The sequence below is a fragment of the Ammodytes marinus genome (assembly GCF_949987685.1).
Source record: "Ammodytes marinus genome assembly, chromosome: 16".
NCBI lineage: Eukaryota > Metazoa > Chordata > Actinopteri > Uranoscopiformes > Ammodytidae > Ammodytes > Ammodytes marinus.
The window spans coordinates 8,535,885-8,555,116 of record NC_137220.1 but is presented as its reverse complement, the minus strand read 5'-3'; the positions used below and the strand labels follow the sequence as shown (position 1 = coordinate 8,555,116).

Below are 19,232 nucleotides of genomic sequence, written 5' to 3'. Positions count from 1 at the left end.
GATCAGTAACAAGTGCATGTCAATATTTATAATCCACAGACATTTATAAATTTGAATGCAGTGTCATTTTCTCAGGGTTTTTCGTCACAAGCTTTTTGTGGATGAGGGAAGCTCTGTTTTGCAATGGTCCATACACACTATATTTCCTTTTTAAAGAACCGTCCAACGAGAATGCAGTAATCGTCATATACACAGGGTGGCAGCAGAGATTTAAACATGGATGTGGAAGTCCTTTACCCTTGGAAAGGTGTTTAATCACGCTCCCGAACACAGTTGACTCTAAGAAAACCTGGTTCAGAGGAAGGCAGAACAGGAAAATAATTTAAGATGGTGCTAATTGACCAGCTACTCCATCCATGTACATCTGTGTGGTCACTATGTGTTAGAATCAAGCTGGATAATTAACAGAAAGTACAACAAGAAATCTATGGCTTCAGCACTTTGATTACAAAAAACTGTTCTCCACTGATGATGAGTCCAATTTGTAAAGTTTGACTGCAAAATATTTGCTTAATAATGTCTTGTGCAATAGTCTGATGAAACAGAAAATGAAAAGAGAAGTTTGCATTCACAAATAATTCTACACTTTGAGAGGACCTTATTTGATGCAATGCATTCCATAGGCCCTTACCCCAAATCATCTATCATCCATAGTGGACTGTTGTCATGTACAGATAGGTTCAAACATGGAGCCTTTAGGTAAGACAAAACAATGTGTGGTGGAAAACAAGATTATTACATCATTAAAAGCAAACCTTAATGCTAAATATAAACTACTCTCTGTTCTCTAGCTTGCATTCTGATTGGAGGAGTGTGAAAACCTATATTCTCCCTCTAGTTGGATGACATGATAATTGGTTCCAGTACCAGAATACTGTGAGCATGCTGCACCACCAGGGTGACCAATAACCGAAGCCAACAAAGGCTGCTGTCAGAAACTCCTACATCACATTTTCTCTCAGGGTTCCCGCACCTTTGCACCCTTTCCTTCCATTTCAAGGCCTATTTTAATCATACACCAGAGAGTTAATAAGGTATCTATTGTGGAGTGTGGAGTGGACCTTCACTCTCTCTCAAACTTAAGATTCACCTCACACAGAATGCAGGTCGGATGTCATCCTTTGTAAAAGCGATGGACTAAATTATAAGATGGTAATAATGATCACGGTGATGAGAACATTCCGTTATACGTCAAAGACTTCCAGGCTCTGCCAATCATCTGTCTAATCACAGAGTCTGTTGGCAGAACAAGCTTTCATTAAATATTAGCCAGAGAGGGAGCCGGCCATTTAACCTGTATTAATTTAATCCCCTTTGATTCATCTTCACAGCCATTCCTCATCATTTCCACCAATAATTGACCGGCCTCATTTTCTGTGTCATTATTTCCTATTCTTTGTCGCTCTCTTTGTTCTCCCTCTCTGTGAATTTTCCTTGGCCTTTAAATCCTCACTAAACGCTCTCTCCTTCTCTCTGTTGTCGCTCTCTCTTTGACTATTTCTGTGCTATGTTCATACACTCATACACAATAATATTAGCTGTCAGGTCACATGCTTGGACTCAGATTTGCACTTACAATACAATGCACTACGAAACAATACAATACAAAAACAAATACAAGACTGTGGAACATCTACATGCACGTGTATGGCTCCTCCACATATACAGTACATGCCAACATGGCTTGATGCTCCAACCTAATCATTTAAAAGTAAATCCTGTGGCCAGGGTCTGTAAAGGGCATCAGTTCAAATGGTTGAAAATCCCCACCAACTGCAGAAATTGCAGCATTTCTTCACACCCATGGATGGCAGTAGAGCGCCACATTGCCTGAGGTCATAGGGACAAGCTCTGGGTGAGATGACAATACCAGGGAGCAGGAAGAGCCATACACGAGCACAGAGGAACACACAGCAAGCTACAGATTCACACCTGGAAAAAAGGACCAAATTACACCTCAGCTAATTACACAGACCTAATTCATAATGATGCAGAGCTGTTATGACTCGCCAACGAGCCATGCCCCTCACTCTGGAAGATGCTGCTGTCATCTGGTTCTAAGAATACTGGCTACTTTTCTGAGTCATAATTCATTAATTAGATGATGGACATGGAGGCCCACTGCCTTCTAAATACATCAAGATCATAATCATCTTAAACAAAGCGTGACCTCATTACCATGGCAACTATTTAAATGTCTTGAATAGCCTGGACCCCAGGGTTTAGGCAGGCACACAGTGGTGTGCTTTCAACATGGAGTGTTTAATCTATTAACGGCTCCTGTGGGCCTTTGATTAAGGAAACTCATCTGGGCTTTTATATTTTAAAGCAGCGAGTGAAACCACAAGAGGACTGAAGAGTACACAGACATTGTCCCTCTGCATGCATAAAGCATAGAGAACACATCCTATCGAGTTGAATGCGTTCAATAATTCAGGCAGTGAACATTCACCACAAATGAAGTATAGGACCTCTGTTCCACACAGGCAATTGACAATATATCAATCCTGACATGATGAATCTGGCTTGCATGGCGACCTGACATGGGACTCGATAACCTTGCATTAACACTGTTTAACAAGATTAAGTATTATAATCTCAAACAGTGTGCATGATGTAGAGCTTATGTTAAAAATGTGTGAATTAGTGTATGTGTTATGTGTGTGTTAACATATGCATGCATAGCCTTGTTTGTGTGTGCCATTGCTCCTCCGTATTTGTGTGTCCACTTGCATGAGCTACGCTTTCTGTCCACTCAACTGTGAAATTTCTACAGTAATGGTGGTTGCCACAGTGCTGCGTGCGTGAGAGACCCAGTTGAGCTTTGACATGCACATAATGTACAGTATCTCAGTGACCATACATAAAGAAGGAACAGAACAGTGTCACTGCCCCAGGCTCGGCGCAGTAGTGCTTAACTACAATAATGTCTATTAACAGGTGAGAAACTCTCCCTGCAGTGGGAACACGTGGGAGAGCAAATCAATACACCTAAGTGTGTCTGCCTGGCTGCATTGACTGTAATACACCTACAACACCCTGTGCTAAGTCCATCTATTGTCTTTACAGAATAGCCCATTGAGCCAATCTAATCAACCCCGCACTGAAGACCAGGAGATGCATTAATAATATATCCCGAGGCAAGACTGTAGATCTAAGACCAAGACCATCAATGGTCTTAATTACCTGTACAGTGCTCACATAACCGTATAGACAATATATATTCTTTAATAGTGTATGGATAATCTTTATTTGCTCATAAAACATTTTGAAGCAGTCCTCAGATTGAGTGAAATATTCAAAGCCAAGACAAGGTTTCTTATAATTGCACCATTACACGAGTTGGACATTTGTAGATGTCTTAACAATAATCTAATTGGTCAAATCTAGCAACCACGTCTCTTTTCCATCCTTTTTAAATGACCCACCAGAGGGGCAGATGCTTTCTTTGTCTAAACCAACATGACATTGGACAAATCCTAGTTCAGTGTACTTGTTCTTTGAAACCTCAAGAATAGTTTTGCTGGAACATGCAGAATTGATTATTCATGGAGGGCATGTTGCTTCTGATTGCTACCTTGATTACAATTCCAACAGCCCATGAGGCATGTACACTATTATTTGTAGGGTATTCATGGATGGTATATGGTTGAATGTCAAGCAGGGCACCACTTTCTGCTTACCAAAGAAAAGGCTTGATCAAAGAACTACAATCAGCTGCCATGCATTTTGCAGCACAGCATGGCTCTATGCTCTGTTCTCCACCAGCTGAATAGAACTCTGTGCAGCACTTCCTGTGGTAAATTTGCCCAGTTGAATTGCTTGTGCCACATCCTGACCTTTTCTACCCACCCAGCTAATCAAACATTCTCTCTGTTACATGGGGGAAGCTATTCCTGTAAATTGAGTAATTACTGACAGCACATTGGGAGTCTTCAGGCCGACAGAGAGGTAGCTCAAAGAGAGCCTGCTGCTAATTGAGAATGCCCCCCCATGCTCGCTCGCCTTTAAAAAAAAATGCCCTTCACAGAACTTGTGGCATGGGCCTCTTCACTCAGCCATAAATAATCGAGTTTTTCATCCAGATGGTAAATTGTATTCTGCTGAGTGCTGGAAAGAAATCTTTTCTTCAAAAAGCAGTTTAATTTCAGACAGCACAACTGATACAACTGGAAAGTGTTTTGTTTCATTAATGATGTGTTCATCTCTATATGCAGAAGAGCTGAGAGCTAATCTAATGATAGAGGCCATGCTACTAGTTCCTTAACTGAAGAGACAAGCCGTCGACAAAGTGTCTGCTGCTGCGTTTTCATATTTGGTGTCTGAGTCACCCAGTCACAGAGTGAAGAAGATATGACTATGGTTAGCTAATCACTGTGGCAGGTTACACAAGAGGACAACAAGCCAACGAACAATACAGGAGATAGACAAAAAACATTATAGAAGAAACAATGGTGTTACGGAGAGGCAGAGAGAGACACACGGAAAAAGGGAGAAATAGATGGGTGATGCATTGGAATCTCCCAGAGGTGATGAATTTACATCTTGTCTGTTTTCTGCCACGTCTGCAACTGTGAAAGTAACAGGACCCGAGAGGAGTAGAGAGATCCTGCCAACCCACAGTCTGATTGACTGAGAGCTTGCAGCAGCCAATTGTGATAAAACATATTTATTTTTTATCTTAATGCATCTAAGCACTAAACATTGTCAGGAGAAACAAAACAATGACCAGAACCCCATTCTACAGCTACGACTGTATATTAGCAATAAAAGGACAAAACCAGCCTGTGGGCCTTTTGTCCAGCATATTTGTCAGAGCTCATACAGAAGCCTCCATTTGTATCCTCTGTCTTCAGGTCATTAATGCTCAGAGAAGCTGTAACATTTAATTAGGGACACATTATAAGGACGACACAGGCACAGTGTGCACTGGAGAGAAAAAAAACTAAACAAAACAGCCCCTAACTGAATATTACAACATCATTTAGATGCCTCGTGGAGATATGGGGCAAAGAAAAATGGCTAGGAGAAACTTTGTAGATAACAAATTGTCTTGTCACAGTTTGCTTTTATGGAGTTATGCCTTGCTGGTGGAAAGAGTAGTACATCATAACAGTAAAAACAAATAAACATTATTGCGTTAGTATGTGTCCTTTTGAACCTTCCCCCGACACACTGCCGATGATTTCAGCCATGTAATCTTCCAAAAAAACACTGTCAAACAAGAGGAGCCACTGATTGGTTCAGAGATAAGGCAGACTAACAGGCAGGGAAAATACCAACACACCGGAGAAATTGAGTGTATAAAGTATTTACTGTGTCTGTGTGTGTATGTGCTTTGTTTTCTAATATGCAAATGTATTTTGGGTGTGGATTTCCATATAAGCCTGTACAGGGGTCTGCCGCACCCACATATGTACTTATATGTTCTAGCACTACGTGTTTTCTTATATTGTTTGTATGTGAAATAAACTAAACTTAACTAAACTAAATGAGAGCATGTTGAACATTATACAGGGATAATATCTGCTGGAGTTAGCCGAGTGTGAGATGAAGAAGTGTTGGTGGGAGGGAAGGAGGAGAAGAGATAGAACCCTAATGGTAAAAGAGTGGCCACAGACTCAGGCTCTTTACCACGGGGGGTTGCATTGAATCATCAGGCTGGATCTCTCAACAGCAATAGATGCAACGTTCAGCTAGTAAAAACGCAATAAACTAGTATGCTGACTGTAGCTACATGTCCTGCATTACTATCTCAATTCAGCTTTCGACTTGAGTCAATGTGTGTTTTATAGACAAATTGTTCCTCTGTGGATTCTTGCGTCTTTATCTGTATACCATTTGTGTGTAGGATGTTGTGCAGCACACGTTCCACTCTGAGCATGATGCAGATCTGCGGGGCTTAACGATGGTATTTGTGAGTGCAGTCTGATAGAGATATGATATCAGTAAAAGGCCATCCCATCCCTTGCATTAGTATTCCAGGCAGCCCCAAGGAAGGGAATAGCAGATTATTTTTCCCTAAAGGAGGTGCTTCCTATGCTAATTCTTTACATAAATATTATCATTGGTCTTGAAGACATGGCGGTCTGTAACTCCACTGGGCATTGTTTTCTGGGATATTCCGTATGTTGCCTGATTTGCCATTGGGTAAAATGGACCAGAATTAATTCAAAAATAAGTCCCCTCACTGAGCAATGGGAGATTATGATGGCATAAATACCCTTTAATAATAATTTCTAAAAGGGTTGCTGATTCCGGGGACAACACTGACACCCACAAATTAAATCACTTATTTTAATTTAGCATGTTACTATGTTTTAAAAGGCTTCGGTCCATAATAATCAGAATTTGTATTTTCCTCGATATTCACCATTAAGTGGCACTTTGCTGAATCAACATATGACACATGTATATAATCAATATGCTCTTCTTAAATTGCTTCTATTATGCTCAGGTCGATCAGTTTCAGTTTGATCTGAGTCCCACTGTTTACATTAAAGTGGACCTATTATACTTGTTCGACTTTTATGACCTATACACGTTGTTATAATGATTTATAGTCATGTTTAACCATACTAAAGTATCAAATAATGACTTACATGCATTTAGACGTATTCCGTGCTGACCGTCTGGGGTGGCTGTGCAGAGCGCTAAACACTAGGGCAGCTGGTTGAGAATTCACTTGTTCAAATTTCCGGGATTCGTAACGTCACAAATCCGGATTTTCCCATGTATGGTAATGCTGCAACGTGCTCCGGCCATGCCCCCACCTGCCTGCTCAAATCTGCCCTCGCGCTGCTGAAAGTGTTCCGGAAGGAAGGTAACCAATCACAACGGAGTGGGGTTTGCAGGAGGGGGGCGAGGGGGCACAAAGCCGAGTGTGGACAGAGACTGCTGAATGCACCCAGATGAGAGGAAGAGTTTCCCGAAAATCTACATGGTTTTTTGTGCTGTGATTCGTGTCAGGTTGCTCTATAGGAGTCATTAATGAGAAATTAAGACCAGAAAAGTAGTATAATAGGAGATCTTTAAATAGGGGCTGTTTTGATGATGATCAACACAGATTTTTAAGCATGGCCAGTGCCACTGTGCTGCACATGTCCATACAGCACACATACAGATGAAAAGAATTTGCCTGACAAGGGAGAAGTACTCTCTTTTCTGAAGATGGCTGCATCCCCACCAGCTCACTGCACGCTGTTATTCTCCCTGAGAGCAGTAAGAGATGTAAGACGGGCCTGAGAGGGCCAGTAGCCGGAGGCATTAGGGCTTAAAGAGAGAGGACCTCTGCTGAATACCTATTCATCACATCACCATTAAAGTGGCTGAAGCACTCAACTCTGCTGCTCAAAAACATAACGAGGATCAGAGCATCAGATCCCATAGCATATAGTGTGACACGATGATAGGGCTATCACTGCCTGTCTGTCTCGTATGCTAACCGAGCCCAGAGACTGCTTCAACCTGCTCGCTCTGTGATGCAGCAAGACGCAGACAATGCACCGTATGTCTGGCTACACAATCTGCAGGCTTGTAAACTCAATAGAAGATAAACAAGGGTAGACTGTTATCATCATCATCATCATCACGAGAGCCGCTTTTCAATCAGAGCATGATGTTTTACTGTTTTTTAACCCTCCCACATAAATGCCACTTAACACACATTTACTTCTCTCGTCCTGTCTGTCAACACTACATCCTTTCTTCCGGCCAGGTGTCTCGTCATAGTGACAGGATGCACATGCCAGTATTTTGTCATGGTCGCGGGCGTATTGATTAAGCAATGCGGAGCTAATTAAAGACGATCTGCAAGGAGTGTCAGTGCCAGTAAAGAGGGAAATAAAATCACAGTGACGAAGCGATAGTCCTCTGATTTGTTATTCTCCTTTTGAATTCGGATGGGAAACATAATAACCCTGCAGGCACAGTCTGAGGGCACTTTCTCTCTCTCTCTCTCTCTCTCTCTGTCTCTCTCTTGTTTTTCCCGCTACCCCTGCCTGAAACTTCCAAATTTCATTTCCAGCAATTCTGCTCTGTCTTTTCCACTTTCTCTCTCTCTCTCCCTCCCTCTCACTCACTCACTTCCCAGCCATGCTGCCCTCCTCAGCCTCTCCTCTGGGCACTAATTCAAACCCAATCCACATCCTCTCACTTTGTTCTCTGACAGATGCCCACCAAGCCTGACCACCACAGCATCTGTCTTCAGTATGTATGTGTGTGTGTGTGTGTGTGTGTGTGTGTGTGTGTGTGTGTGTGTGTGTGTGTGTGTGTGTGTGTGTGAACTAAATGTCTGTTATATACTGTACACAGTGTTTTGCTGGTGGTTGTTTGTGATGCACATGAAGACTTTTTTAAATCAATGCAACAGTTTTCTTATCCACACCGAAAATTCAACATCATTTAGATGAGCGTAAGCATACCAATTAGCAAGAGAATTTTCTAAGGGACAAGATGGGCAAAAGGAGGCTTTCTTTACTAATGAGAATATATATTTTGTTCCTTGTTCAGGCTCTCTGTGCGTCTGAGGCATCTGAAAGTTGAAAAGAGAATATGAAAAATGTTGTAGAGGAAGAACTCAGGACACACTCAAGGGCATTGTTTCAAAACCATGTTTTGTTTGTTTTCTCGATAAATAATGAAACGGGCATAATGAGGACTTTATAATAAGGTTCCGTGCTGCTGCTGCATACACAGGACTCACTCTAAGAAATGCTCATTTCAACTAATGTGCTTATCTAAATCCCAGCCTTTAGATCTATTAATAATGAATGCAGAAGACGGCCTGTTGCATCATTTTCCTCCAGGATTGTGTAACCCATCAAAGCCAGATCAAACTTCATTCAGTCAATGTCATCGACGCTGCAGATATCATTCCATTTGGCTTTTTATTTGATATGATCCATAATAACTGAATACACACACACACGCACACACACACACACACACACGCACACACACGCACACACACATGCACACGACCGTGTCTGTGTGTGTGTTTTGTGGACTTGGGAGAAATCCCAGTGGGGTTTAGAATCAGGCGGCATAATGTAATGTAAAGCTGGTGTCCCTTCCAGTGGAGCATCTTGTTATCTCCCCTCTCTCCCTACATGTAGTGTCTCTATCAAAGGACCTCTCTACCCTTCTCACCGTGGGTCTGCAGCTCTGCCAGCCTGCTTGATATGCAGCAGTGTCTGGTGGCTGCCGGGCTCCCACGCCTCCCTGACTGGAGGCTTTAAGAGAGAGAGAGAGAGAGATAGATAGAGAGAGAGAGAAGGAGAGAGAGAGAGAGAGAGCCAGTCCCTTCATCAATGGGCCCTACTGAGTGGCTGTGACAGTGCCACGCGGAGAAAACACATCGATTAAATGGTTCCTCTTGCCACTCCGCTTCTGCCGCGCCGCATTGCTCTCTCATCTCTCATCCCTCTTTCCTCCTCCCCAAATGAAAGCTCTGCAACTGAGTTAGCTTTTCAGCATGGGAGGCAAGGCTGTCACACGCGCGCACATAGCAGGGAGGGTATTCTCTGGAATAAAAGTAGAAAGGATCATGTGAGATAAGGGGCGAAGGGGGATAAAGAAGAGACATTTAGATGAAAGACAGACAGAGAGAGAGAGAGAGAGAGAGAGAGAGAGGTAGTAAGAGAGAAAGTTTGAGGAGATCCACCAAGATTCACCAACTTCCTGTGATGTCAATTGCTGCAAAAGCTTTTCAAAGGTAGAGTCAGTGATTCTGGAGAATGCATGTTGTAAAAATCAGTGACAATCTCCTCACAATCCGCTATACCTGTCAATACTGTGTGTGCACTGAAGAAAAAAAATCCAGTGTTAATACAAAGCCTAGGCTCTGTAAACAGGTATGTCAATAAAGGGTATTTGTTTTTTCAGCACACGGACAGTACAGACAGGTAGCAGATCATTCACTGATTTTGACAAAAAGTGATTTTGACAACAAGAGATTATCGCTGACTCCCCCTTTGACTCCATGAACGTGAGCTATACGTGAAACAACCTAGGGCTTTCAAAGAGAGAAAACTATGCTGTGCAAAATATCTGTCTTCAGACGTTGACATTAAACCCCAAGCTCTTGTAAAGGAAAACGAGCATGTGTGGTATGTTGGTCCATATAGCCATGTGTGATGGAGCAGGTGGAGGCAGGATATCACAGTCTGGTGTTTGAGGATGCATCACTCTCTCCTGATGCGGGACGTGTGTCTTTTGCGATGAAAGCGAAAAAAAGAATTGTGAAGAGCACCGTTCAAGTAGCAGCCTGCCCAATCTGCTCAGTCTTATGAAAGCTTTTGTATCGGAGCGGGAAGAGGAGCTCTAGGCGCAACAGCCATATTTATATTCCAATCTTCTACACAGAAACCCACATTGCCAGGCTCATAAAAGATTCATCGAGCAGGGGAAAGCAAGGTCGTACTAGAAAACTGGTCAGGGGGTGCCTACTGCAATGCAAAAAAAAAAGAGCAGATGGGTGCAAAAAAATAAAACAAAATCATTTGGTGAGTCCCATGATGGCAGTTACTAGGGTAACGTGCGTCGTTAGCCTTATTACAGTTGGCAGTGTGTCCAGCATTGACCATGATGATCAGGCATGTCTGGGCCCTCGTTGTCCTCTGTCAATCATATTCATCATAACCCTAGGATATATTTTACAACCGTGGCCATGTTTGTTGGTATCGATTCAATGCATTGTTTGGCTCCTGTCTATTGTGGATCCCATTGCTGACATTGTTTGTGAACTACAAAGCGAAAGGGGATGGGAGAAAGGGAGACGGAGACGATGCCTGTGAAACAGAGACTGAATGTATGTGTGTGTGCGTGTGTGTGTGTGTGTGTGTGTGTGCATCTGTGCGCCTCTTCTGGGTGTTGTCAGAGAAATGTCCTTCTGGCTTAGAGTCACAGACATATAGCTCTGGGAGTCCTTCACCCTCCAGCACAGTCACACAGAAGGAAAGAGAGAAAGTGAGTGTGTGTGTGTGTGTGTGTGGGGTGGGGGGGATTCGATATAGAGCTGATATTAATCCCTACAGTCAAGCTGATCCTTCCATACACTTTTGACACTGACAGCACGCATGCAAATAACATCCCCTATGTGAGCACAGAGAATCTTTTGAGAAATTGTACATTACTTAGTCGATGTCTGGAAGAAATAATTGGGGTCAAAAAGGGACACTGCAGGCTCAAAGGACACATACATTTTTTTTCTTTCTTTTTGCATGTATGTTTATTACATTTATGTGTGTGTGTGTGTGTGTGTGTGTGTGTGTGTGTGTGTGTGTGTGTGTGTGTGTGTGTGTGTGTGTGTGTGTGTGTATTTAGGCCCCAAGTGTACAGCCGTCTGCTGGTTAGCTGCCAGGTTAACCATGTCTGTGTAAATGAGAAAGCTATAACAACTGTATTTAGTAGTCAGTCCCAGAAGAGCTTAAAGACCTTTTCTAATGACGATGATATGCTGCCCTGGAGTCAGCCAGCTCAGTCCATGGGATTGTTAATGGTCACTTTAGGCCGGCAGGCCGCTGGGTTTTCAGCAAGACAGAAAACGGCAACAGAGGTCATTCAGAGCCCACACAACCCTGGAGCATAAGTGCTGGTGCGTCTGTGGCTCGGAATGAGCAAGTGGTCATTAAAAACGTGGACCAACTACTAAGGTTACCAGATCTTCCCATTTGACTTTGACAATCCCAGTTTGAAGGAAGAGTGTCTGCTGTCCTCTGGAATATCTCACAACACTCCCATTCCCAGGGTGTCCACGTCAGATGCCCCATGTGGATGGAAGTTAAACAGGCCCCCACCTACTCACTCAGCTTAAAAACTCAGAAAAACAAACATGTTGCAAGGGATTGGGTTTTTATCTGTCTGTTCAGTGTATCAGGAAAATATCCTACATAGAATACTAGTCATATGTTTTACAGAAGCCTGCTGCAGTATATATAGTATGGACTTAATCTTCATGATTTTGTCTTTGGTTTGTTTTGCAAGTCAGAAAGGTCATGGGTGTACACGTACATGAAGGGGCATCCCATCTGGACAGGTAAAGACTACACTGCCTGGCACACCCTCTCTACCTCAGGGAGCAGACCATGGCAGCGACACGGAGATGCTGTTAGTCTGGGAGTGAGGCCACATGACCTCACATGCTTCTCTACCCGCCGTTCCCATCTGTTAACCAATTACCTCGCCTCCTGCCGCCTGCCTCCGCGCCTCATGCAAGGCACTCCACGGTAGTAAAATCAGTCACCCGTTTCACCCCGGGCCCGCACCGCAAAAAAGCTCATTGCCATCATCACACGCTAATATCACCCCTGTGTGAGTCATTTAGAACCACATTTAGAATAACTGACCCAGAAACAGGTACACCATCATCAACCACCGGACCACTCACACACAGGCACTCAAACCTCCCCGTCCATTAAAAAACACACTTACTCACCACCCCTTCTTTCCTCTACCGCATATCACGCACTGTGCCTGGGTGGAATTGTACAGTATTGACTTGCTCTTAACACCACAATGTTCAACGCGTATGTCCTTCCTAAAAAAAAAGTATCCCTAAAAAACAAATGGTTCACCTTGTGAGGACCTCATTACTTTCTCAGATGGGAGGTGAGTCCCCACAATATCACTGTGTGTATAAAGACCATTTGTCCTTACTAACGCACGGAAGCACACACTTCTGATGATAAAGCAGCAGGCTACATTAAAAGCACATCAAACATTAAGATGAGAGGGCGAACAGCGGACAGCACAATTGCTTAAAATCTCTCTCTCTTTGTGCTCCGGTCTCCTTTCTTAAGCCCCACCCCCCCCCCCCCCCTTTTCTTCTCTTTTATGACACACGTCTCTTTACCGTGGGTGAGATTCAGACTCGCACAATGTGCTATCATTATAATGCATCTTTTGGAGCTCTACGCTAATCAGCCATGATACAAGCACATACTATTCAATCTCCTCAAGCAGCGCTGAATCCCACGTCATGCCACTTCATTATCTGTAGCTGATTGTGAAGCAGCACCTTTGTATATCATTGGGCTGTGCTTGAAAGGTGGGCTCACCCACATGGTACTCAACATAATTGTACGCGACAGACAGGCAACACAGAAATAAGGTTACGTGGATTATCGAATTTATTTAACAGCGGAGGAAAATTGTGAAAAGGCCACTAAGCCTTAAATTATTGATACTTATTTGTAATATGTGGCTCACATTAGATATATAACACTAGTGTACTTGAAATGTGTACGCTCTTCAGAACATTAACATAATGTGAACTGCATGCTAAATATGTGAAGTTCTCATATTGGATTTAAAGTTGTGCCTGTGTACTGCAGCTTGACCTTCCAATGGGCTTATGTTGTAATGCGGCGTTGGTAATTCAGACGAGCACTGGAGCGGTCGTAGCATAGCGGGGTGATTCTAACAGTTGAGCATGTGTCTTTGTGTCTCACTGGCAGATTTACACCCCGGCTCCTGCAGCTTTTCATTTATTTAATTCTCTAGGTGGAGGTTAGGCGGCTGCTGCTTGGCAAAGCACATTCTGTCCGGCTCTTCTCTACCCAGTGTCCTTCCTCTTGGGAGCGGTACACTCACATCTCGTTTCCTCTTCGACTGTCATCAAGCTGCACAATCTCATATATTGATATTTAGGAAAAAAAGGTAGTCTGCCGGATAACAACAGAAGTAAAAACCTCTCTGTAAAAAGTATTTTTTTTTTCAAGTTTCATTGTTTCTGTGTAATGGTCTCTTGGCATGGAGAGCGGGACAGGAATTCACCACAAGTGGTTGGATTATACCCATGTCTGGGGAAGGGCTTTTATTATGATCATGCTGATTTGCTCTCATTGCTCTGGCACTATAGGAATACAGATTTTTGGCCCAAGGGTCACTGGAACGGTCAAAGCTGTCTCAAGCTCAGATTTGCCAACCCAGCTGTTTGTCCTGCCTGACTCTGATTGAGCTGACGTCTGTCCTTGCTGTCCTGACATGAAGAGACCTTTTAGATAGCGTTAGCATTAGGTCAGCTAACTGCTAATAGCTCTACATCACTTTGCTTTTGGTTGTTTGCCTGTGGAATCAGACCTTAAACATGATGTCAGGTTTGTTAAGGATATTGACATATGAGCTATGAGATAGTCTACTCAGTATAGCTTTGCCATAGCTTGTATCAATTAAACCATCTCAATAGAGTGGCACTTATATTACAGCAGTAAAGTAGCCTACTGTATAATTAGCTAAATGTAAATAAACTATATGTTTGTGCCAAATGATTTTTAAACAGCAACATAAATTACAAGCGCGTTCCTTTACGGTACTCGCCTTTTAGTTATAAATCAACCCCAGTTGGGTGAGTTTCTTGCGCAATCATCACACAAATTTGGAATGAGGAAAAACAACTTAACACAGTCGTAAATGGCAGTCTGTTCACACCGGTTATTTATCGTGATCCCTGATGAGAGAAAGGATTCAGTAAATTGCTGAAAAAAATCGAGCCAATTGCTTACACAGGATTCTGTCTTCCAATTTGAGAATGACAAGCAATTAGGTTTTTTCTCCCCCACTGCACTTGGTGTTTGAACAGAACAAAGCAAGTGTTGGTTTCAATCTCCATCACTCTCCATATTTCTACTGGACAACTTAAGCAGAAATTGAGCAGCCTCAGAAAATTAAACAAAACAAAAATAAAAATGTCCCTTTAACAATATAACATCAAATCTCAATGAGGCTCCAGCATACTTTTTTAAATCAGCTTCATGATCTGAAAGGAATTTAAGTGGAACACAAGTCTTTATTATCTATACACATTCATCTTAGTCTCATATGCTTTGTCTTTAACCGATATGTGATATGTATTCATGAAGATTCATGGATTTGGTTAGGCAACAATTACCAAATGGAATTCCACGTGACATAATTTGTGATCAAAATGATATTTTACCAACAGTGAATTTTACTGTGGTCTTTTTTTTAGTCTTTGTTTAGTACTCATATATCTGATCATCTCATTATTCGCGGCACAGCTTTAATTCTCTAAATTAAAGTCCAGTTTACATACAGTAAACGGAGCATCTCTACTCCCAAGATAATGTAGGCTGTGCATCAATGCTAAGCTGTTCATATTTACTACACCAACGGAAAGATGCTGAGCTTACAGACAATTAGTTTTAAGTCCACATTATGCTGACAAGCTTTCATTTTTAACTCCCGACGGATCCGTACACTTTTTTTCACAGGATATTTTGCATTTTCTGAAACGAATTTCCCAAAATGATATACATTAAACGTGCAGAAAGATTGCATCACAAATTCATCTGAATGAATGAGGAGATGGTTAAAATGTACATTCTATTCTTTATGGGGTGTATAGTGCATGTATTACTTACAGATGCGCACACACACGCTGCCACACACCCACACACACACACACACACACACACACACACACACACACACACACACACACACACACACACACACACACTGCCACACGCCCACACACACACACACACTGACAGACGCCTCAACACATGTGTCCTTTCATGCACGGCTTGATGTGCAAACCATAGACAGGCATCTGTGCCAAGGTCAAGCAGGTGCCCATCTGTATCACTAACACCAAGGACCCCTGGGCATTATGGGTACTTAACAGACACATGCAGTGAACGCACAAGTGCATCTGTCTCATTAAGGCCCTGTAAATATTTCATACAAGTCTGGGCTCAGACTGTGACTAAAACTATGTGGATACCTCGACTGCGCTGATGGAGAGTGTTCGCCTCATTGCGGGGGATAGCAAGCAGTCATCAATTCTTCATGTTTGCCGTGCAATCTTAGGGGAGAGACGGGTGGTGTCGTATTTTCTTTCAGCCCTTTTAAATATTTAATGTAAACACTTGCAACAAATTGTCCCCAAAGGCCAATTACAGCCTGAACCCACTGAAGATGGCTTCGAGGTGTGATCGTAAGTCATCAGCTACATTTTCAGTGTCACATTCGCCAGTGTTTAACTGTGACATTTATTCCTCTCCATTGACTGCAGAAGAGACCATAGTGCTATGGCAATGTGTTTATATTAGTATTGTGTAGGGAATATGGAATGCACAATTTCAGTTGAAGTGTCAGTATCAAGTTATTAGATTATAAAGTCAACTTCAGTTAAATGTGTTTCTTTTACGCATCAGGAAACTAAAGAGCTTGTTCAACTTAAAGGAGGCGTGAGAAGCACATCTAGATATATTCGTGCTTTTATTTTGTTGTTGTCATGTAAATGGGATTTTTCTCTCACTGTGATTGTTACAGAGCCCTATCGACTCCTGCACCTTGCTTCAAAGAACTCTGAATCAAATCAATTGGTTTTCCTCCAATAGCATCTTTGCTGTACATTTTATACTTTGAACATGACAGTAGGCTTAAGTCCTGTTCATCAGCGAACCATCTGTAGACTAAAAGCTACTTCTGCTAAAGGTCAGCTGCAGTGTTCACCCTGTACACATGACCATTGTGTTTGCTGCAAGAAAAGGCTTTTACTGTTTGTTTTTTGTTTTGCCTGTGACAGCATTATTGTTAACACACTGCTATTTATTCTTCAGCCTGAAACATTTTCAAAAATGGGCCAATATCATTATTTGAATCTATTAAATATAGTGAGACTTGAGTGAGTCATGCTTGTTGCGAAAAGTCTACCAACCCCAAAACCATTAACAAAGTGCTTTCAAAAAATATTGATCCACAGGAACCCAAAAATAAAAATATATATAAAAATAAATGTGCCTCATGAGTGACCACCCAGTGTCTTATTTAATATTCCATTATAAATGTAATATAGAATCTATTGTCCATACAGTACATTGATGTGTTACATTTATGTTGCACCGTTGAGATTTAATTTATAGGGTTGATTTTTGTAAGGCCCTGAATGGCCCAGCTTTCCTGTGGCCTTTGCCAAAGGATGATACTTACCGCCAACGTGCGAGGAGGCGCCGTCTGTGAGGTGCCAAATTGACTCAGAGTGCTGTTTTTAACCGAAGGTGCGACACGGCGCTCTCCGTGGTCCTGAATATATTGCTTCGAGCCACTAAAGGTTAGAATCAGCGCCGGCTCACATACTGATTATTGGCCATTTTATACACTCCCAAACACAGAAAAAGTTTAGCCCATAGCCCTCAGCCTTTTAGACCTTGTACTTTCTAAATCTGTCATGGATCATACCTCAACACTGACCACATGCATGCCGACCAGCTGACACCATACGAGTTCAAACGCTCCTGCCTTGTCTGAAAGCTTTTCTGGGTCAAATACTTTACCGTCCGTCACATCAATTTAGACTGTCACATCAAAGCTCGTCATTTGTACCAAAGGGACACTGCTTGGCTCCGGTGTCATGCACCACCGTACCACGTCACACACACACACACACGCCCGGACACACACACACACACACACGCCCGGGCACACACACACGCACGCACACACACACACACACACACACACACACACACACACACACACACACACACACACACACACACACACACACACACACACACACACACACACACACACACACACACACACACACAATCTGTACAGCCATTTATTGGTGCTGCTCTGATACACCCCTAATTACGCATGGCTTGTATTCACAGCCACAAATCACACACGAATCCCCGTAAACAAAGTGTCATTGCTCGGTCCTGTCAGGTTGATCAGCGCAGTGATAGTGTTTCTCTCCGGGAGCCTCTGTGTCACTGATGAAGAGGTAAGATAGGAAGGTCTGTAAACAACGACCTCCAGGGCATCACATGTATCAGACAGAGCCTCCTGGGAAAGCGCCAGGATACTTTACAGTACATTCTTCCGTTTTCCCTTTTAAGACAATGTTCTTCTCAACACTAACTGTTTCAAAGCCTATACTCCTATGAATTACATCAAGATCTACGTTGGTCTTAAGACGTGGTGTGAGTGAACCGAGTTATGGTGGATATACCGCCAGCTACAGCTTGGCTAACTGTCATATCTTCCCCTCAACTTTTACCTATGCTGCCCTGCCTTGCATCTCGTCGGTCCGATAAAGGAGATACATTCAGAACCAAATCAAATGTCCCCTCTTTTATGCTGCAACATGCATAGGCTTATAGTCTTCGCACTGACTTCACATAATAGTTTCCCTCCTTTTTTTAACTACGACGCAGCTCTTATTAAGGCTGGTTCTAACCCCAAATTGTTCATATTTAAGAATTCGCATGCGGACAGCCTTGCATTGCTTTAGGGAACTTTTAAACAGAGCTTATTCATGGCGTGCGTGCAAGCGTCTGCTGTGTCGGAGTCCTTACCTCACTGGGCATGACGGCTAACATCACAAGTAGGAACATGGCACTGAAGAGATGCATCCTAGTCGAAATGATAGCGTCCCAGCCGAAACCAGTTTCCTGCGGCTCTCCTCCCCCCGTTCTCGTGCCTTTTCACTTGGGCTGTTTCTCCAGATACAGAGGGATTCCTTTAATGCTGTCTCGGCTGCGCGCCACCAACCTCATCACCAGGACGCACGGCAGCCCTATCTGGCTCGGTAAAGCGACCAGGCGCGTGTCTTCTGTGGAGCATAGACTCTTTTTCAGGTTTGTCGAAAGCAGAAATATCTGACCTCCCTATAGTGCGTAATAATACTCCACGGAGGCTGAGAATGACAGTGGTCCCCTCCCTCCGTCCTCCTGCGAGATATCTGCGACTGAGCGAGAGTCGCGGAGGAGAGTCGCAGAGGTTGGAAGGTGACTGCTGTGCTTGCGAGGTGCCGACGCTAGGAGCAGCACGTCTGTGTGCAAGGAGCCCAGTCAAAGAAGTACCACTCTTTGACGCAGCCAAGCTTGGCAGTGCGTGAGTGCGCGCGCGCGCGCGTGTGTGTGTGTGTGTGTGTGTGTGTGTGTGTGTGTGTGTGTGTGTGTGTGTGTGTGTGTGTGTGTGTGTGTGAGTGTGTGTGTGAGTGAATATGAGAAAGAGCCCTGTTGGCACTGACACTTTTGATCCAGTGACTGAAAGGCATGGATAGAGAGATGGATGGATAGAGAGATGGATGGATAGAAGCATTGCTTGCAGTGACATTTTTCCATTCTCCAATATGACAGATACCTCAAGCAAGAACTGACATTAAGCATTGATTATGTCTTGCTGCTCATGAGCCCCATTGTGAATATCTCTTTGACTGTTAAAGAGGATAAAGGATATAGTGAGTCTGTCAC

General features: G+C 43.1%; 1 protein-coding gene across 1 annotated transcript in view; it reads right to left on the bottom strand.

Moving 5' to 3' along the window:
* The window catches only part of olfm2a (olfactomedin 2a), a 41,840-nt gene extending 23,066 nt beyond the window's left edge, over positions 1–18,774 (bottom strand). Inside the window, exon 1 of the mRNA XM_080043769.1 lies at positions 18,333–18,774. Within this exon, the coding sequence (XP_079899895.1) occupies positions 18,333–18,389 (57 nt within the window). The 5' untranslated portion in view covers positions 18,390–18,774. The remainder of the gene's footprint in view (positions 1–18,332) is intronic.
* Positions 18,775–19,232: the final 458 nt, after the last annotated feature.